This window comes from Microcaecilia unicolor, chromosome 6 (assembly GCF_901765095.1).
Source record: "Microcaecilia unicolor chromosome 6, aMicUni1.1, whole genome shotgun sequence".
NCBI classification, from domain to species: domain Eukaryota; kingdom Metazoa; phylum Chordata; class Amphibia; order Gymnophiona; family Siphonopidae; genus Microcaecilia; species Microcaecilia unicolor.
The window spans coordinates 240,171,453-240,193,214 of NC_044036.1; the positions used below are offsets into that span (position 1 = coordinate 240,171,453).

General features: G+C 46.0%; 1 protein-coding gene across 1 annotated transcript in view; it reads right to left on the reverse strand.

Moving 5' to 3' along the window:
• Positions 1–3,799: 3,799 nt before the first annotated feature.
• The window catches only part of TRAF2 (TNF receptor associated factor 2), a 269,754-nt gene continuing 251,791 nt past the window's right edge, over positions 3,800–21,762 (reverse strand). The window contains 3 exon segments of the mRNA XM_030206936.1: positions 3,800–5,241; positions 16,640–16,788; positions 17,510–17,687. Of these exon segments, the coding sequence (XP_030062796.1) occupies positions 5,023–5,241; positions 16,640–16,788; positions 17,510–17,687 (546 nt within the window). The 3' untranslated portion in view covers positions 3,800–5,022.

Below are 21,762 nucleotides of genomic sequence, written 5' to 3' on the forward strand. Positions count from 1 at the left end.
AAGTACCTGGAATAGAATCCCAGCCCTTCTTGCCCGGATGGCACGGGCTCGACCGCATTGGCGCTGAGAAGGGCGGAGAGTTCCTCTGCAAGTACCTGCTTGTGCTGGAAGCTGTAAGACTGAGCTCCCGGTGGACAATTTGGAGGTTTCGAGGTCAAATTGAGGGTGTATCCTTGCCGGACTATTTGGAGAACCCACTGATCGGAGGTTATGAGAGGCCACCTTTGGTGAAAAGCTTTCAACCTCCCTCCGACTGGCAGGTCGCCCAGCACTGACACTTGGATGTCGGCTATGCTCTGCTGGAGCCAGTCAAAAGCTCGTCCCTTGCTTTTGCTGGGGAGCCGAGGGGCCTTGCTGAGGCGCACGCTGCTGATGAGAGCGAGCGCGCTGGGGCTTAGCCTGGGCCGCAGGCTGTCGAGAAGGAGGATTGTACCTACGCTTGCCAGAAGAGTAGGGAACAGTCTTCCTTCCCCCAAAAAATCTTCTACCTGTAGAGGTAGAGGCTGAAGGCTGCCGGCGGGAGAACTTGTCGAATGCGGTGTCCCGCTGGTGGAGCTGCTCTACCACCTGTTCGACTTTCTCTCCAAAAATGTTATCCGCACGGCAAGGCGAGTCCGCAATCCGCTGCTGGATTCTATTCTCCAGGTCGGAGGCACGCAGCCATGAGAGCCTGTGCATCACCACACCTTGAGCAGCGGCCCTGGACGCAACATCAAAGGTGTCATACACCCCTCTGGCCAGGAATTTTCTGCACGCCTTCAGCTGCCTGACCACCTCCTGAAATGGCTTGGCTTGCTCAGGGGGGAGCGCATCAACCAAGCCCGCCAACTGCCGCACATTGTTCCGCATGTGTATGCTCGTGTAGAGCTGGTAAGACTGAATTTTGGCCACGAGCATAGAAGAATGGTAGGCCTTCCTCCCAAAGGAGTCTAAGGTTCTAGAGTCCTTGCCCGGGGGCGCCGAAGCATGCTCCCTAGAACTCTTAGCCTTCTTTAGGGCCAGATCCACAACTCCAGAATCATGAGGCAACTGAGTGCGCATCAGATCTGGGTCCCCATGGATCCGGTACTGGGACTCGATCTTCTTGGGGATGTGGGGATTAGTTAAAGGCTTGGTCCAGTTCGCAAGCAATGTCTTTTTTAGGACATGGTGCAAGGGAACAGTGGACGCTTCCTTAGGTGGAGAAGGATAGTCCAGGAGCTCAAACATTTCAGCCCTGGGCTCGTCCTCCACAACCACCGGGAAGGGGGTGGCCGTAGACATCTCCCGGACAAAGGAAGCAAAAGACAGACTCTCAGGAGGAGAAAGCTGTCTTTCAGGAGAGGGAGTGGGATCGGAAGGAAGACCCTCAGACTCCTCGTCAGAGAAATATCTGGGGTCCTCTTCCTCTTCCCACGAGGCCTCACCCTCGGTGTCAGACACAAGTTCACGGACCTGTGTCTGCAACCGTGCCCGACTCGACTCCGTGGAGCCACGTCCACGATGGGGGCGTCGAGAGGTAGACTCCCTCGCCCGCATCGGCGAAGCTCCCTCCGCCGACGTAGTCGGGGAGCCTTCCTGGGAGGCGACGGCAGCCGGCACCGCACGCGGCACCGACGCCGGAGACCTCACCTCGGGCGATGGGCCAGCCGGCGCCACGCTCGACGGTACCGGTGGCGCAAGCACCGCCGGTACCGGAGGGGTAGGGCGCAGCAGCTCTCCCAGAATCTCTGGGAGAACGGCCCGGAGGCTCTCGTTCAGAGCGGCTGCAGAGAAAGGCATGGAGGTCGATGCAGGCGTCGACGTCAGAACCTGTTCCGGGCGTGGAGGCTGTTCCGGGCTGTCCAGAGTGGAGCGCATCGACACCTCCTGAACAGAGGGTGAGCGGTCCTCTCGGCGCCGATGCCTGCTGGGTGCCGACTCCTTCGGCGACCCAGAGCTCTCGATACCGACATGGGAAGGGGACCGGTGACGATGCTTCTTCGACTTCTTGGGACGAAGCATGTCACCGGAGCTTCCCGGTACCGACGAGGAGGACGTAGAATCCAGCCGTCGCTTCCTCGGGGCCGAGACCGAAGAAGGTCGGTCTCGGGGGGGCTGTACCGCAGGAGCCCTCAGGGTAGGGGGAGACCCACCCGAAGGCTCACCGCCACCAGCAGGGGAATGGACAGCCCTCACCTGCACTCCAGACGAAGCACCACCGTCCGACGACATCAGCAGACGAGGTCCCGGTACCACCGACGTCGATGCAGCTGTCCGATGTCTCGGCGCCGATGCAGAGGGCCGATGCCTCGATGCACTCGATGCACTGGCCGCCGAGGTTGAAGGTCTGGACGCTGAAGACGTCGATGCACTCGATACCCCCGGTGCCAATGCCGACGAAGAGCCCGAGAACAAAATGTTCCACTGGGCTAACCTCGCTACCTGAGTCCAGCTTTGCAAAAGGGAACACAGACTACAGGCCTGAGGGCGGTGCCCAGCCCCCAGACACTGAAGACACGACGCGTGCCTGTCAGTGAGCGAGATTACCCGGGTGCACTGGGTGCACTTCTTGAAGCCGCTGGAAGGCTTCGATGTCATGGGCAGAAAAATCACGCCGGCGAAATCGAAAGACGAAATGGCGAAATTTGGCACAGAAAAAAGGGGAAATTTCGACCGGGGCCTAAGTGAGGTCTACCCCGACGACGAAAGAAAACTTAACGGGGCGAAAAAACTCGAAGTAGAGGAAGGAAAACCAAAAGTGGTTAATCCAAATAATTTCTGGAATTTCTCACAGAAAGTAGTCGAAAACGACGCGCGAGGTCGACTTTTCGGGGCACGAACGGTAAAACACAACCGTACCGAGCGCGGAGAAAAGAAGACTGGCCGGCACAAGCCGGTTTCGGGCGGGAAGACGGCCGCGCATGCGCGGTGCGCATCGGCGCGCGAGGGCTAGCAAAGGCCTTTGCTAGTGAAGATTCCGATTGGAGGGGCTGCCGTGGACGTCACCCATCAGTGAGAACAAGCAGCCTGCTTGTCCTCGGAGAATGGCTTTTTAGCCACTAAGAAAAACTTTGAAGTGCCACTTTCTCCATGAAAATGTATATACACATACAGGTCTGTATGACTTCTCTATATACCCTAGACTGTATACAGAATAAAAATCAGTGAAAGGTCAAATGGGGTAAGAAAGTAGTGAATACTAGCAGTAAAAAAATGGCTTGGATATGTACCAAGACAAACCTCTAACAATTTTCTGCATGGGGACGTGAATAGTAGTCCAGGACCACCAATATTAATGACTGGATGACATTACAATTCACTGATTGAACAAGGCTTGCAAAAGATGGGGGAAATGGTTATTACATCCAGAGTGCCGTAATGGCTGTGGGACCAACCGATATGCCAGTTGTGCACATCTTTATAAATATATATTTTTTAAGTTTTCATTCAATAAAAAAATGCAAATATCTGATCTTGCCACCATAAGAATACTACAATTCTTTCCCCTAATTTCAACAGTCTCATATAATTCCACTCCTGATTTTCTATGTTAAACTCAGAATCTAAATATAATTCCATAATATGAAATGTACTGCTTCTATCAGTACAGTATTCAACTGGTGTGCAGAATGGACAGAGAATACAATCAGTTAATAAACATATGAAAATACAGGAATCTATAAAACAAATTCAAAACCACTGATAGCGACAGTTTCTAATTTTAAATTAAATATGCAGATATCCAGGTCTTAGCCTTCTCGTTTTAAACACATTATCTATATTAAACACATTATCTATAATAATTAAGTGAAGAGTTTCAAGTAAACACCAAGGAAAAACTCTTTTTTATGTGTATCTGTAGAGTACTGCACATACCTCAAGGGCAGCAAAACAACTTTTTGGTTGGAGGGGTCATACAAACCAATTTCTGGCCTTGCCTCCAAGCTCTCTAATTGGTACAATTGATTAGTAGGACCATGGCCTCAGTGACCCACCACATTCCTCTACCTATAATATACCTAGAAGAACAACAGTAGCAGCTTCTGGACTTTTTCAATAAAAATGTAGAAGGAAAAAAAATATCCTCCTAGAACTTACAGTGCTGTATGTGCAACAGTAGGAGGCAAAGTCCTCTTTCAAGTGACCAGAAATCATTCAAGCAAGCATAACTTGGTCTTTAAGACCTCATGTAGTCTTAAAGAGGTTAACAGGATTCATTTCTTCACTCCACATTCAACTGCCTGAATATATCACTTTCATCTACTAAAGATCAATCCTGCCACTCTGAACCTCTCTCTGGGAAGCATGAAGTATACATCTTTCTTTACATCAGGAGGGATATGCACCAGCTGTAGAGCATTCAACTCTGATGACTACAGAGGTGTCATAAGTACTTCAATGATTAAAATTTAAAGTATAGTTGCAACAGAATACAGAGAAGCAAGAACCAACAGAATGCAAAAGCGACCATTTGATGCAACCCTATTTTCAGTATTCAAGTTCTATTTCTATTAAGCCTTTCATTCAAAGGGAATTGTTTTACCAGTTCTAATGTCTTTGCTGTGCATTTTCAGTGGGTTCTGCTTACTGTTCTTGTAGCTGGTCTAGTTTTCTGTTCTACCCTCAATGAGAGTCATGTCCTTCTGCAGAAAACTGTATTCAGTGCTGTCATGGGGAGTAATAAACTGGCAGTGGATCAGTGAGGAAGATAAGGGTGCATGATAATATCATTGTTCCGCTTCAATTGAAATATCTTTTTTTGTTTAATCTTGGAATCCACATCTGTTGGTTATCTGACCAGCAGTTATGACAAACCCATAAAATTGTGGTCACTCTGTTTTGCTCAAGGAAGCTGAAACACTTCAGTTCAGTGACCAGTCCTGCAACCTTTCCCAAGCTGAACATAATGCCAGGGTGAGTAACTTCTCTTCCTGCTCTCTTATTCCACCTACCAGGAACACAGGTTATCTTTCTGATACTTTTTCAGCTAGTGTGATGCAGTTTAAACATCTCTGATTCATCAAAATAGGGGATGGGAAAGACGGGAGTGAAGTTTTTAGGTTACAGGCCTGTTAGATCAACAATTGCTTTGATAAAGATGGTATCGTCACGTACGTAAGAATTCTTAGACTCTAGCTTAGTAATTGGGCAAAAAAGTGGACAACCACTGGCAATATTCATATCGGTCATCGGCCGCTGGAAAGAGGAAGATGTGACATCCGGTCTGAAGGCATCGATTATGTGTTCTCGGTTGTTTTGATCCAGCAACATTAAAGTCACCTGTGAGGGAAGATGGAAACAAAGGGAAATGAAATGAGGCCTGGAAAACAAGCACATAAATCTGGGATCCAAGGACTTTGATCTGTTGACAAAAATTATAGCCTCAAGGTTATGTTTGTACTAAAAAGAAAAAAAAAAAAAAAAAAAGAAAAGGCAAGAGCACATACATTGAGTAGCACTACTTGGTTTCTACAAAAAGTTCCATTTGGCTCTGCATGGAAATTTTTCATTAGTACTGTTTCTTGATGCCAAAAATGCTTTGCCCAAGTCAAGTGGACCTGATGACTTTTGAGAAGGGATGGTTTGGGGTCTGTATGTAGATTCTAGAGATTAGATCTATGTGACTGAGTAATTTTCTCCCCCTTTTCCTTCATAAAGTATTAGGTTAATCCTCTTTCTCCATGATTATTTATACTTATAAATCCATTTGCAAACAGACTAAAATAGTCTTAATTCAGTAGGTACGACTAAAAAAAAACAACAAAAAAAACAAACCCCCATTATTTACAGATCACATTAATGCTTCCAGATACCTTTATAACCCTCTCTGTCTAGTAGATCTTACAACTCTGGGGGAACTGTATACAAAAAGTATATAAATTCTTCACAGAATTTCTAAAATACCACAATATAATTCAATTTCAGTAAATTGAAAATGCAATACAGAAAAATTATGACTCAAAGATGCAAAATTTGGAATAATTTTGTACATAATTTTACAGGAGTACCCTCTTCCCCCACTCTCTTGGTCTGAAATCAAACCCTTTCACCCTTGCTCTGTTCATCCCCTCACCCAGCTGCATTCCTAGGGTGACTGACACCCGGGGCGGATCGCCGATGCGCCCCCCCCCCCGGGTGCAGCACCCCCCACCCCCCGGCGAAAGGCCACCCCCCCCAGGTGCATTTTTACCTGCTTGGGGGGGGGGGGGGGGTGCCGCGCGCCTGTCTGCTTCGCTCGTTTCATGCTCCCTCTGCCCCGGAACAGGAAGTAACCTGTTCCGGGGCAGAGCGAGCACAGAACGAGCGGAGCAGACAGGCGTGCGGCACCCCCCCCCCCCAGCGGCGTGCACCCGGGGCAGACCGCACCCACCGCGCCCCCCCCCCCCCCTAGGAACGCCACTGCCCTCACCCAAACCTCCCTGCTCTCCATTATATCCTCCCAAGGACCAACCCCATCTATAATCTACATAGAACAAAGGAAACTATCCCCTCAGGCCCTTCCCTTTCTGCACACTCTCACACCCAGGCCCAACCCCTTTCACTCTCTCTGTCCCCACTGCTCTACTCACACTTGATCCAATTTGCTCTTGCACCCCCACCTCCTCCAATTTGTTTAAAAAAATGTTATATCCCACTTAACACTAATCCCACTGGGCTCAACCTCCTCCCCCCCTCTTTTCTATCTCTCAACCTTCTCAAGGCCTGTCAACCTTGCTTTCCCTGTACCACACAAGGTCTGACCCTGTCAATGCTAATGCAAACATTGCCTGTTTCTGGGCCATACAGGTAACTTCTTTTTGACTGCAGCCAAATTTTGTACAAAATGCTAAAATGCTGCACAGAACTATGTACAATTCTGTACTGCACAGAATTTACCCATGGCTAACTTTCTGTAAGGCTGCAGGGCATGGATTCTCAACACAGGATACATCTAGCCAGTCAGGTTTTCAGGATATCCACAATAAATATGCATGATATAGGTTTGCATAGACTAGAGGCAATGCATGAAAATTTATCTCATGCATATGGGTATCCTGAAAACCTGACTGGCTAGGTGTGTCCCGAGGACTGGGATAAAAACCTCTTGCCATGTGGCCCATAGGTATAAAATAGGACGCATAGTGTTAAGTATTTACTAATATATAACAAAAGAGAGGGAACAAAGTACAAATTAAAGTCCAAACAAAAAAAACAGCACCACGGGCCTTTAAAAATGGAACACAGTTCTTTAATGAATGAGCCTTGACAAAAAGACCCGACACGGGCCGTGTTTCGGTGACTAGCACCTGCGTCAGGGGTCACAGTGATGACGTGGAAAACTTGGGGAATAACTCGAATATATTCCTCTACAATATATTATTCCTTACACAGTGATGACGTGGAAAACTTGGGGAATAACTCGAATATATTCCTCTACAATATATTATTCCTTACCCCACGTCTCATGTAGTAAAAGCTACAAAGCACCAAGGCACTTTCACTTTCTGTATCAAAATGGATGATACAGAAAGTGAAAGTGCCTTGGTGCTTTGTAGCTTTTACTACATGAGACGTGGGGTAAGGAATAATATATTGTAGAGGAATATATTCGAGTTATTCCCCAAGTTTTCCACGTCATCACTGTGTAAGGAATAATATATTGTAGAGGAATATATTCGAGTTATTCCCCAAGTTTTCCACGTCATCACTGTGACCCCTGACGCAGGTGCTAGTCACCGAAACACGGCCCGTGTCGGGTCTTTTTGTCAAGGCTCATTCATTAAAGAACTGTGTTCCATTTTTAAAGGCCCGTGGTGCTGTTTTTTTTGTTAAGTATTTACTAATACCCATTAGTGCACACTAAGCTTTAGTAAAAGGGCCCCTTACTGCTTTATTTTAGTATTTTTTAGTGCTATCACCTTTATGTAAACAAGAAAAGAAAAGAAGGACAGACAATGAGCTTCCACAAATAAACCAGGAGAGGATTCCGAAGTTATAGGTTGAAAACAAAGTCTATTGTAGAAGCACTTCACATAATGCACAAAAGACCCGACACGGGACTGTGTTTCGGCGGAATGACCACCTGTCCCAGGGATCGTAAAATCTACATGTAAAAAAAGAATAAAAGACTAAAAATAAAAGCATATATAAAAGATCATACATAAATATGATAAAAGTATATATAAAAAGATCTAAACAGAGCATAAAGACATACTACAGTATGTAAAAAATCATGAATCTATTGTGAAATTTACACATTAAACAAACACATAAATACAACATAAGAACAGCTATACTGGGTCAGACCAATGGTCCATGTAGCCCGGTATCCTGTTTCCAACAGTGGCAAATCCAGATCACAAAAACAGGGAAGACAGGACATGATAGTGAGGTTGCAATAGAGACCATAGCAGATCAAGTGTCTAAATAAAAAGCAGGCAGATTTTCAAGACTGCAAATTATCACTTTTTTTTTTTAATTCTCTTTTATTGTCAAGCATTGTATACATGTATACAGAAAACAACAATACTCACATCTATTGTATTTTTATAATAACATATATCCTTTCCCCCCATTTGAAGTTCCTCCTCATTTCCCGCCCCAGCTGAATAACAAAACAACCAGAAATTCAGATATGGTGACTCAATAAAACCCAATCATTATGCCAACCAAAAGCTGTCTTGCAGATATGTCCAGCCATTTCATATAAGGAGCCCATATCTTAGAAAACTGCACATTATGTTCGTGCTTTTTAGCTTTGAGCTTAGCCATAAGACAACAATAGACCACCTTATTGAAGAACTTGATTAACTGACGGTACTGTAGCTTGCTTCCAATATTTTGCGATCACTATCCGGGCTGCTGTGTAGATATGAGATAAAAGATAGTGAAGATCCTTCTTTATGCCCAGTTGCTGAATGTTCAGGAGACAAGCATCTAGCACGAGGCTCGGAAGTCCCGGAAAACATTTCAACAATTGAGAATGAAGATCAATCCAAAAAGTTTGAATAATAGAACATGACCACCAGATGTGCCAAAAAGTACCAGTTTCCCCACACTGGCGCCAGCATGCTGCCGATCCAGACCTATATTCTAGACAGTTTATATGGTGTAAAATACCATTGGTATAACATCTTATAGCCATTTTCCACCAGAGGGGTTGCAACAGAAAGTCTCAACAAGTATCATATTTAGACGATAACATCAATTTCCATTTATTCTGATTAAGTATAAGCTTAGATCTGTGGAGTTGAGCTTGATATATCCTAGAAATTCCTTCCCTGCCCGTGCCACAGCACAATGCACATTCCAGTTCAGTTTCTGCTAGCATTATATCTGATTTAGTTCTATGGTGTATGAAATCTTTGATTTGCACATAATGAAAATTATCTCTAACAGACCATATTCATCTTTCAGTACTTCAAAAGTAATACATTCTCCTTCCTCCCAGATCTGACCTAATTCCTGAAGAGATGATGCTGCCCACCTGTGGTATGTAGGGTCAGTCATATCTAGGGAAAAACCCAATGCATACATGATAGGGGTTGTTAAGTGATATCTCCGATCTACAAACATGTGTGATCTACATTTCACCCAAGCTTCTAACACCACCACCCCTCTGCCCTCTTATCCGGGGCAAGAGCCCTCGCAGAGCTGGCAAGGGGAGCCAAGGAACTGCCCAGAGGGGGATATCTTCTGCCATATGTTGATCAATGTATGACCAAGGTTTAAAAAAATCCCTTCTGCCATATAGCCACTGTTTGAAATAATGCTACTTTATATTACAGTACAAAATTTGGAACCCCCATACCACCATCCTTTCTGGCCTGGTAAAGAGTATTCCTGTTTACCCTTGGAGGTCTCTTACGCCAGATAAACACAAAGACTTTTCTGTTAAGTGACTTAAAGAATGAGTGTGGTATGTTAATTGGTACAGCCATAAATAAGTATAGCAATTTAGGCAGTAGTGTCAACTTCACTGCCGCTATCCTCCCCAACCAGGACAAGTGGAGACCTCCCCAACTCCAAGAATAGCTCCTGCAATTTAGGGGGGAAGTTCTCTCGAATATATCACTATGAAGTATCATCTTTATACTGATGACTCCCAGATCTACCTCTCCACACCAGAAATTTCATCAGGAATCCAGGCCAAAATATCAGCCTGCCTATCTGATATTGCTGCCTGGATGTCTGAAACTAAACTTGACCAAGACTGAGCTTCTTATCTTTCCCCCCCAAAACCAACTTCTCCTCTTCCCTCATTCTCTATCTCTGTGGATAACACTCTCAACTTCCCTGTCTCATCAGCTCATAACCTTGGGGTCATCTTCGATTTCTCTCTCCTTCGCTGCACATATTCAACACACACTGCTAAAACTTGTTGTTTCTTTCTCTACAATATCACCAAAAATTGTCCTTTCATTTCTGAGCACACTACCAGAACCCTTATCTATCCACATTCTTATCACCTCTCACTTAAGACTAAATTGCAACTTGCTTCTCACAGTCTCTCACTAAGCAATCTCTCTCCACTTCAATCTGTTCAAAATTTTGCTGCACGACTTAATATTCTGCCAGTGTCGCTATGCTCATATTAGCTCTCTCCTCAAGTCAATTCATTGGCTCCCTATCCGTTTCTGCATACAGTTCAAACTCCTCTTATTGACTTACAAGTGCATTCACTCTGCAGCTCCTCAGTACATCTCCATTTTTATCTCTCCTTACACTCCTCCCCGGGAACACCGTTCACTGGTAAATCTCTCTTATCTGAACCCTTCTCCTCCACTGCAGATTCCGTTCCTTTTATCTTGATGCATCATATGCCTGGCATAGACTGCCTGAACTGGTACATCAAGATCCATCTCTGGCAGTCTTCAAATCTAGGCTAAAAGCTCAACTTTTTGATGCTACTTTTAACTCCTAACCCTTACTCACTTGTTCAGTACCTATGTTTTATCATTCCCACCTTAGTAATTCCCTTATTTGTCTGACCTAATTAGATTGTAAGCTCTGTCAAGCAGGAACTGTCACTTCATGTTCAAGTGTACAGCTCTGCATATGTCTAGTAGCACTATAGAAATGATAAGTAGTAGTAGTAGTAGTGAAGAGCCTTAAGAACCACTTGAAGACTCCATTGAGGTCAAATATTGCACAGAGGGGGGGATTACAGATGAGTAACTCCCTTGAGGAATCATACTATATCAGGGTGAGCAACCAATGAGGTGTTCTGTATCTTGCCTCTATGACACGTCAAAGCTGCCAACTGAACCTTGAGCGAATTGAGAGCCATGACCTTTTTGAATCTCTCCTTAAGGAAGGATAAAATTTGAGACAAAGAAGCATGAAATGGAGAAATGCCATTCTGTGCAGACCAGCTCTCAAAAGTTCTCCACACTCTAGCATAAGAAGTGGTGGACCGCTTTCGGGCTTGCAGCAAGGAAGTAATTATCATCCATATAACCCTTCTTCCTCAATTGCGCCCTCTCAAGAGCCAGGCAATTAAGACCATAGTGGGAGGGATCCTCCTTAAGTACTGGACCTTGGTGCAATAAGCTCGTCTGTGGAGGAAGAGTCAACCAAGGAGTGATCTGAAGATGGATGAGGTCTGCATACCAAAGATGTCTGGGTCAGTCCGGAGCTACAAGAACGACCTTCCCGGGACAATACAAAATCTTGTGCAACGTCCTTCCCATGAGAGGCCAAGGAGGAAACATGTAAAGGAGGCTGTCTGATGGCCAAGACTGTACCACTGCATCCATTCCTAGGAAGTCTTTTCTCCCTGAAGTGGCTGTAGAATCTATGTACTTATGCATAGAGTCTGCATAAGGTACACAACCAGAAGGCCCAGAGACACTCTGCTGAAGAAATCCGCTTGTGACTTCAGTGAACCCGTTATGTGAGATGATGAAATCAGAATGTTCAATTCCGCCCACTGAAAAAGAAGACGTGTCTCCTGAGCTATTGATACACTCTTTGTTCTTGTCTGTTGATTTAACACATGGCTGTGACATTGTCCGAGAGCACGCACGCCAGCCTCCCACGAAGAAGAGGCATAAAGGCTAGTAGAGCTTTCCGGACAGCTCAAAGTTCCAACCTGTTGATGGACCAGGAAGCCTCCACTCTCGACCAGTGGACCTGTGCAGAGTGGTGGAGATAATGGGCTCCCCATCCGAAGAACCTAGAAGTGGAGGTGAGAAAACACCAACTGGGAGTCTGTAAGTGCAATCCCGCCCGAGTGTGTGCAGGGAGTAGCCACCAAGTCAGACTGTCTGGCTTGAGGCATCCACGGCAACAGCTGGTCATAAGTGCCCGAGACCAGAGTCTACCGGCTCAACAGGGATGACTGTGTGTGTGTGTGGGGAGGGGGGGGGGCTGCATGTGGAACTTCGCCCAAGGCAGAACATCCAAAGTTGCTGCTACACAACCGAGATCCTGAGCATAAGACCACTCCCGCACTCAGGAAAGAGACAGAAGCCTGAGAATTTGCTGTTTGAGCTTCAGCTGATGATGCTTAGGCAGGATCTGGGTGGGGGTGAGATGTCTCTTGCTATAATTCACCACTCAACCCAGCGCAGAGAGACTGGTCTGTCTGCGTACTGCGAAGGCTCTCTTGGTAAGAATGCACCCGAATTAGCCAATCATCCAGGTAAGGATGTATCTGGATCCCTTGACGGTGAAGAAAGGCTGCCGCCACCACCAATATAATTTTTGCGAATGTGCGAGGTGCAGTAGCGAGGCTAAAAGGCATGGCCTTGAATTGAAAATGTTCACACAGGATTGCAAACCGGAGAAATTTCCTATGAGGATGCCAAATTGGGATATGAAAATAAGCCTTCTTGAGGTCCATGAGGGGAAAAACTTGCCTGGCTGGACCAAGGCTATGACAGAACAAAGAATCTCCATGCAGAATTGCAGCACCCTGAAAGATCTGTTCACTCGTCTGAGATCCAGAACCGGGCGAAAAGAGTCTTCTTTCTTTGGAACAGCAAAATAGATGGAATATTGAACCGTGCCCCAAACGGGCTGAATGGCCCCCAGCCGCCTTAAAGAGGCTAAGGTACTTAAGCACTGCCTGACTCTTTGCAGAGCTGCCGCAAGGGGACAGCATGAAAAGATCTGCAAGTGGCTTTGAAAATTCTAGCTTGTAGTCATGGAGAATTGGTCTGCAGTAATTGTGGTCCACAGTAATGGTGGTCCACTCCTTGTTAAAGCGGGAAACACGCCCACCTATGTCTACATACAAGGAATGAACCTCGACCCTATCATTGCAGGCTGTGAAGAGGGAGAGGTTCTTGAAGAAGTGGAAAAGGGCTTCTTGCCTCCTCGAAAGGAAGACCGAGTCTAAGGAAAGCGAGGTTTTTAATGGAAGCACTAGCCTTCCCTGGTCTATACCGCTGCACTTCTCAAAAACGAGAACTGCCCGTAGATGAGGCTTAGGCTTGTCCTCAGGTAGCCGCTGGACCTTGGAATCTCCCAGATCTTTAACAATCTTCTCCAAATCTGCACCAAAGAGTAGTTTCTCCTGAAAGGGCAACTTTGCAAGACGAGACCTGGATGCCACATCATCGGCCCAATGCCTCAACAATAGCCAGCATGCCGCTGAAATGGCCAAGGTCATAGGTGATGCTCAGAGAATATCATAAAGAGAGTCTGACAAATAGGACAACCCCATCTCTAGGGTAGGGAGAAAGTCTGAGGCAAGTCCAACGTGGACAATTGTTGAATCCACGATAAAAAAGCCCTGGCTCCAAAAGAAGAAGAAATTGATGCCTGAGAATTAAACACAGCTAGTTGAAAGTCAAGCTTCAAGGAAGGCTCAAGCTTCCAGTCAAGCATATCCTTTAATGCAGTGTCACCTTTGACAGGGATAGTGGTACGTTTAGTAACTGCCATAATAACCTTTTCCCACCACTTAAAAGGTAACAACTCTTAGTGGAATGTTTTCTGATTCTGGAGACACCCTCAGGCAGTTGAAAGGATGCAAATTATATGCTCTCAACATCCAGGCCGTGAGGGCCAGAGACTGGAGGCTGGGATACAGAACCAACCCTTCATTCTGCATGATGAAGGTCAGAAAATAGTCCAACCTCCATGGTTCTTTGGAGGACAACTCCAGAAGAAGAGAGTTTCAGCAAAGTCTTCCCTACCAGAGGAGCAGTAGGATATGCATATAAAGACCCTCCCCCCATGTGACCTGAGCCTGAAGCAGACGTGAGGGACCTTGTTGAGATGAATGACAAAAAGATCCACCAAAGGAGTGCCCCACTCTCAGATGATCTTGTGGACAATGGCCTTGTTGAGACACCACTCGTGTGGCTGCATCACGCTGCTCAGTCTGTTCACCAGGCTGTTGTCTTTGCCTGCCAGGTATGTGCCTCTGAGCACCATCCCATGTCTGTAGCCCACTGCCACATCCTAACTTTCCTGACAAAAGGGATAGGATCCTGTACCCCCCTGCCTGTTGACATAATACATGGCAACCTGACTGTCTGTCTGGATTACCACAATTTGGTTCAGTAGCCGATCTCTGAAAGCCTTTAGAGCGTTCCAGATTGCCTGAAGCTCCAAGAGGTTGCTTTGCAGTGTGATCTCCTGGATGGACAAATCCCGTGTGCGAAGTCCATCTATATGGGCTCCCCACCATAGGGTGGATACATCCATGGTCAATACCTTTTGAGGAGGAGGAATTTGAAATGGTATTCCCATGATTAAATTGGATTTAATTGTCTAGGAGAGCAGAGTCCCATACGTCTCCCATGGCCTGCTACCACTAGGAAGCTAGGGTCCACTGCGAGCCTCTCAAATGGAGGCGTGCCATGGAAGTGACAACATGCATTGTGGAGGCCATGTGGCCAAGTAACCTCAACATCTGCCAAGCTGTGATCTGCTGGCTACTGTGAACCTGAGTGGCGATTGCTATGAGTGCATACACCCTCCTCCGAGGAAGGTAGGCTCGACCTTGCACCCTGTCTAGCAGGGCTCCAATGTACTCCAACTGGTGGATGGGGTGCAGATGGGACTTTGGGTAGTTGATGTAGGGAATACAGGGTTCTGTTTATCCTCTGAGAAATACTTTTTCACAGAGAGGGTGGTAGATACCTGGAATGCTATGCCATGAGATGACAGAATTCAAAAATGCGTGGGGTAAATACAAAGGATCTCTATATGAAAAGAGAATAGTATCAAAACAAATTTAGTGGTGTTCAGACAGCAACTCCAGTAATTGGGAAATAAGGCCACAGCAGGGAAGACTTTTACGGTCTGTACCTCAATTATGGCTTGAAAGATCAGGATGGCCTGGAGTGGGCATCAACTGCAACTCCAGCAGTTGGGGAATAAGATCTGTGCCAGGCAGACCTCTACAGTCTGTGTCATGAAAACGGCAAGGACAGATCAAGATTAAGTATGCATATGTTATCTTATCATATGCTATGAGTTTATTTTGTTGAGCAGACTGGATGGACCATACAGATCTTTATCTGCCATCATCTACTATGTTACAGGTGACCAATGACCTGCTCCTTTGGTGCGCACCCCGCAAGGGTGTAGTTCTGACCTCCAAGATTAGTGCTATGAGTAACAGTAGGCTGCTTTAAAACTCAGGAGGTCTACAACGGTGCGTTAGCATTTTTAGTGCGCACTAAACGCTAGAGACACTCATATATTCTTATGGGTGTCTAGTGTTTAGCGTGCGCTAAAAACGCTAGTTTGCCTTTGTAAAAGACTCCTTCATTTCTTCCATTTTACACACATGCTCTGTAATCCACTTCCAACTAGCAATGTATCATTTCAACATCTTGCAAAAGAAATATTTCTTTTCCTGTGTTATGTTATGTTTGCAGACTAAAGATACAAAATAATAAATTGAAACTCTTTTCTAAAAATAAATCGCAACTATGGCAATGAAATACCTTACTTTCTACAATATTTCCTGATGGAGGTAAGGTAAACTGATGGAGCTTAGAACATGAATTTTTTGATGACGCATGTCATGGAATTAACTGTGAATGTCATCCCAGACTAGTCCTCCCCAATAAAACAGAATCTGAAACTTTCAAAGCTAAAGAGTGCTGCCCTGGATCTACAGAATAACCATGGAGGAGAGAGGGAATGATGTGAGGGGAGCAGCAAAAATTCTGTCACATATATAGATTTTCAGTATAAACAACTCTCTGCAAAAGGAAAAAAAAAAAACCAGAAACACCCAATACAATCTTCCTAATATAATCCTCCAAACACACTCAAATGCACATTTTCTTTCCAAGATGCACTTAAAGGCTGGGGTAGGACTTGCTGTATAAGATGCTTACCCTCAATCAGGTCTGGATTAAGCCATAGGCAACTGCCCAGGGTGCCAAATTGTGAAGTGCTGAATACCTGTGCTAAACATGAGCCTTATTCTGCCTACTTTAGGGGCATGATCTCTGATCCATGATGAACGCCTCCTTCCCATGACTCTCTCATCCTGCCTGTGGGAACCAGCACCTTAAAACTGGTTTGACGATAGGGCCAGATTTATGTTAGAAATATTTAAAAAATAAGACTCATAATTTTCAATGGATGTCACAATTATTTGTTCCCGCTCTGCTCCCAGCTACCAGGTTATAGATTATGACTGACTGCCATTGTCAACCCTAACTTATCAATTCCCAAAGATGACCATTATAACATTAAGTGGAAATGGCTATGCCAGGCTTACCTTTTGGTTAAAGGGCCATCGCAAAAGAGCATCATTTGGTCCTTTTATCACCACAAAGAAGAGCGAGAGGTGTGTTCCACGGCCAGTGCCATCCCCATTCAAGTAGATTCGGAGACGTAGCTTGTAACCATACTTGCTTGTGTAAAAGGCTAAAGAAGTGATGTAAAATTTGTAGAGTGAATGACTATAGCAAGACATCAAAAAGGAACTCCTGGACAGATTTGTTTCAAATTACTTGAACTACAACTTTTATCAATAATTGAAAGCAGTCAATCAAACTAAAATAATAGTTTAATAATCAAATATGTTCCCAATGTTATCCATCAAAATGTAAAAAAAAATAAATACAATGAAAACACTACAAATGCATAAATTATCCAAATCCTAAGCAATATAAATTGTAAAAAGACAACAGCTATCATCCTATGCCTACATGCAACTCAACATAAATACATAATGCAAAATAAGATCCCAGATCAACCAGTACTAAGTCAGTATTCCTCCCCCCTCCCCGAGGGTCATTCCTGTACTTATTTCCCCATTTTCTAAGGCACCATCAGCTAACAGTCTGTGTAATAATTCAGCATGCAAAGCTCCTTATAAATTATGTTCCAAAGCTAAAGAGCCAGACAGAGCTCTTCTACACATGGAAACTAATCCACCTTTTAGTATTTTTTTAAAGGAATATTTCACAAAGAAAAGTACAATAGCACATGGCTTTCTTTTTGGATTTACACCCCAGGAGTCACTTTAACTTCATCAACACTCCAAAAACCTGATTTTGAATTCTATGTAGAGCTGCTCAGTGGCATGTAACTGGTGTTGTAATGACTGTAGGTGGTGATAGAGCTCTGTAAATAGGATCCTAACCTGGGGAGAACATGGCAGCACAACGGCCAGCGATGGCATCTTGACGTTTTCTAGCAAAGTCTGCAATCTTCCAGATGAAAATTCCATCATAACTGGCAGCTTCTGCCTCACTAACTTTCTGTTCCACTTCAGCAATAGCCTGATCTTTCAAACCAATAGTCCTCTCCAACTGACGTACCTGGTAAAGGGTAAAAACAACTGTAATGTTGGGAGAGGTATAGTGAGGGAGGGGTAAAGGCCCTTTTCTAGGCTTGGTTGCACGTTCTTGGTTTTACATTCCACACTCTCCAGAGTTTCAAACAATCAGCACTCAATGCCTTAGGCTACCAGAATCTATTTTTCTATAGAGGCCACATCAGAGTAGGAGCAACACATTCCTGTTTTTAAAACTTTAAAAATATTGTATTTCTTAAATATTTAGTTCCAGAATTCCACAAATGTCTTTCAAAACCTCTGTTAAAAATCTCTTGTGTTTCAGCGAGAACAGCTGTAGCCTAATAGTCCTGAATCCAGTCACTCCAGGACTTGGCATATGCATGCGAGGATGATGCACAGGCAAAAAAACAGAAGATGCCATATGACGATTCACTGAAACAAACATCTTCGATTTTTATGCTTGCCCTTGCCATAACATCCCTCTCTGAAGCCAGGCATTGCTCTGATTCTCCATTGTCTTTGCCTCTATGATATGCTTCTGACAGTAATACAGTGAACTGAGTTCAATTCCCACTGCAGCTCCTTGTGACTCTGGGCAAGTCACTTACTACATAGTAACATAGTAAATGACAGCAGAAAAAGACCTGCACGGTCTATCCAGTCTGCCCAACAAGATAAACTCATATGTGCTACTTTTTGTGTATACCTTACCTTGATTTGTATCTGTCATTTTCAGGGCACAGACCGTATAAGTCTGCCCATCACTATCCCCGCCTCCCAACCACCAGCCCCCGCCTTCCACCACCGGCTCTGTCACCCAATCTTGGCTAGGCTTTGAAAGATTGATCGGATTCTATACCTGAATTCCCCTGATCAGAATTTGCAGTTCTCAATGAATTATGATTGGAATCAGATCCTCTTTCTCAATATGACTGTAAAGAAATTAAGTCACTACTACTACTACTACTACTTAACATTTCTAAAGCGCTACTAGGGTTACGCAGCGCTGTACAATTTAATATAAAAAGGACAGTTCCTGCTCAAAGAGCTTACAATCTAAAGGACAAATGTACAGTCAGTCAAGTAGGGGCAGTCAAATTGGGGCAGTCTAGATTTCCTGAAAGGTATAAAGGTTAGGTGCCGTAAGCAACATTGAAGAGGTGGTCTTTGAGCAAGGATTTGAAGATGGGTAGGGAGGGGGCTTGGCGTAAGGGCTCAGGAAGTTTATTTCAAGCATAGGGTGAGGCGAGGCAGAATGGGCGGAGCCTGGAGTTGGGGGGGTGGAGAAGGGTACTGAGAGGAGGGATTTGTCCTGTGAGCGGAGGTTTCGGGCGGGAACATAAGAGGAGATGAGGGTAGAGAGGTAATGAGGGGCTGCAGACTGAGTGCATTTGTAGGTGAGAAGGAGAAGCTTGAACTGTATGCGGTATCTGATCAGAAGCCAGTGAAGTGACCTGAGGAGAGGGGTGATATGAGTATATCGGTTCAAGCGGAATATAAGACGTGCAGCAGAGTTCTGAACGGATTGAAGGGGGGATAGATGGTTAAGTGGGAGGCCAGTGAGGAGTAGGTTGCAGTAGTCAAGGCGAGAGGTAATGAGAGCGTGGATGAGAGTTCGGGTGGTGTGCTCAGAGAGGAAAGGGCCAATTTTGCTGATGTTAAAGAGGAAGAAGCGACAGGTCTTGGCTGTCTGCTGGATATGCACAGAGAAGGAGAGGGAGGAGTCGAAGATGACTCCGAGGTTGTGGGCGGATGAGACGGGGAGGATGAGGGTGTTATCAACTGAGATCGAGAGAGGAGGAATAGGAGAAGTGGGTTTTGGTGGAAAGACGATAAGCTTGGTCTTGGCCATGTTCAGTTTCAGGTGGCAGTTGGACATTCATGCAGCAATGTCGGATAAGCAGGCTGATACCTTTGCCTGGGTCTCCGCGGTGATGTCTGGTGTGGAGAGATACAGCTGGGTGTCATCAGCATAAAGATGATACTGGAAACCATGAGATGAGATCAGTGAGCCCAGGGAAAAGGTGTAGATTGAAAAAAGAAGGGGTCCAAGGACAGATCCCTGGGGAACTCCAACAGAGAGTGAGATGGGGGTGGAGGAAGATCAATGAGAGTGTACTCTGAAGGTGCGGTGGGAGAGATAGGAGGAGAACCAGGAGAGGACAGAGCCCTGGAACCCAAATGAGGACAGTGTGGCAAGAAGTAAATCATGATTGACAGTGTCAAAAGCGGCGGATAGATCGAGGAGGATGAGGATGGAGTAGTGTCCGCTGGATTTGGCAAGGAACAGGTCATTACAGACTTTAGAGAGTGCTGTTTCTGTCGAGTGTAGAGGGCGAAAACCAGATTGAAGTGGATCGAGGATGGCCTGAGAGGAAGGAAAATCAAGGCAGCAGCTGTGAACGGCACGCTCAAGTATTTTGGAGAGGAAGGGTAGGAGAGAGATGGGGCGGTAGTTGGAGGGACAGGTAGGGTCGAGTGATGGTTTTTTGAGGAGAGGTGTGACGACGACGTGCTTGAAGGTGTCAGGGACAGTTGCAGTGGAGAGAGAGAGGTTGAGGATATGACAGATGGAGGGGGTGACAGTATGAGAGATGGTGTTAAGTAAGTTGGTGGGGATGGGATCAGAGGAACAAGTGGTGCATTTTGAGGAGGAAAGAAGGCGGGCGGTTTCCTCCTCGGTGATATCAGGGAAGGAGGAAAAAGAAGCCTGGGTTGGTTGGTTGAGGGAGAGGGTTGAAGGGTGAAGAGGAGGAGGTGGCTTGGTAGTGAACTCAAGGTTGATCTTTTGCACCTTGTCGTGGAAGTAGTCAGCCAGTGATTGAGGAGAGAGTGAGGGGGGTGGGAGCCTAGAGCACTTTGAGGAGGGAGTTAAGGGTGGCAAAGAGATGACGAGGGTTGGAGCTGAGAGAATTGGTCAATTGGGAGTAGTAGTCCTGTTTGGCAAGGAATAGGGAGGACTGGAAGGAGGATAGCATGAATTTGTAATGAAGGAAATCTGAATGGGTGCGAGATTTCCTACAGAGGCGTTCAGTAGATCGGGCGCAGGAGCGAAGGTAACGGATGCAAGGGGTCAACCAGGGCTGGGGATTAGTACGCCTTGTGGGACGGGAGATGGATGGTGCGAGGGTGTTCAGAGCAGAGGAGAGTGGCATTGTGAGCGGAGACAGCCTTGTCGACAGACTCGGAGGACATGATGGAGGGGAGGTGATTAGAAATACTAGAGGATAAGGTGGGAGGGTCAATAGCCTGGAGATTCCTGGAAGTAGTGGTTAATGTTGGGCGGGGCTGAGGGGGGGGTGAAGAAGTGTGAAGGTGATCAGGTGATGATCAGAGAGAGGAAGAGCTGAGGCGTGGAAATTGGAGGGTGAGCCGGAAGAGGAGAGGACGAGGGCGAAACAATGTCCATTTTGGTGAGTAGGGGTGGTGGAACACAGCTGGAAGTTGAAGGAGGATGTTAGAGTGAGGAACTGAGAAGCGTGAGAGTCGGATGGGTCATCAGCATGTACGTTAAAGTCTCTGAGAATGAGGGACAGAGATGAGGGATCAAGAAAAACAGAAAGCCAGGCATCGAAGTCAGTGAGGAAGGAAGAGAGGGATTTATCAGGGGGGCGGTAAATGACTGCAACTCTGAGTGGCAACGGGTAGAATAGACGGATAGAGTGGGCTTCAAAGGATGAGAAGCAGTGAGATTGCGGTAGGAGGAGGGGTTGGAAACTACAGGAGGGTGAGAGTAGTAACCCAACGCCTCCACTGCGGCCAACTGGGCGGGGAGTGTGGGAGAAAAGATAACCTCCATGGCAAAGTGCCGCGACTGAGGCAGAGTCGTTGGGGGTGAGCCAGGTTTCAGTTAGGGCGAGAAGTTGAAGGGAACGGGAGATGAAGAGATCATGGGTGAAGGAAAGTTTATTGCATACCGAGCGGGCATTCCACAGGGCACACGAGAAGGGGAGGGAAGAGGGGGGAGGAGGGGAATAGAGATGAGATTGGAGACATTCCGGAATCGTTTGCAGGGCTGGGATGAGAATAGGTGTGGGGGACCTGGATTGGGATTGATGTCTTCCACGGATAGCAGGAGAAGGAGCAAGAGAGTGCGG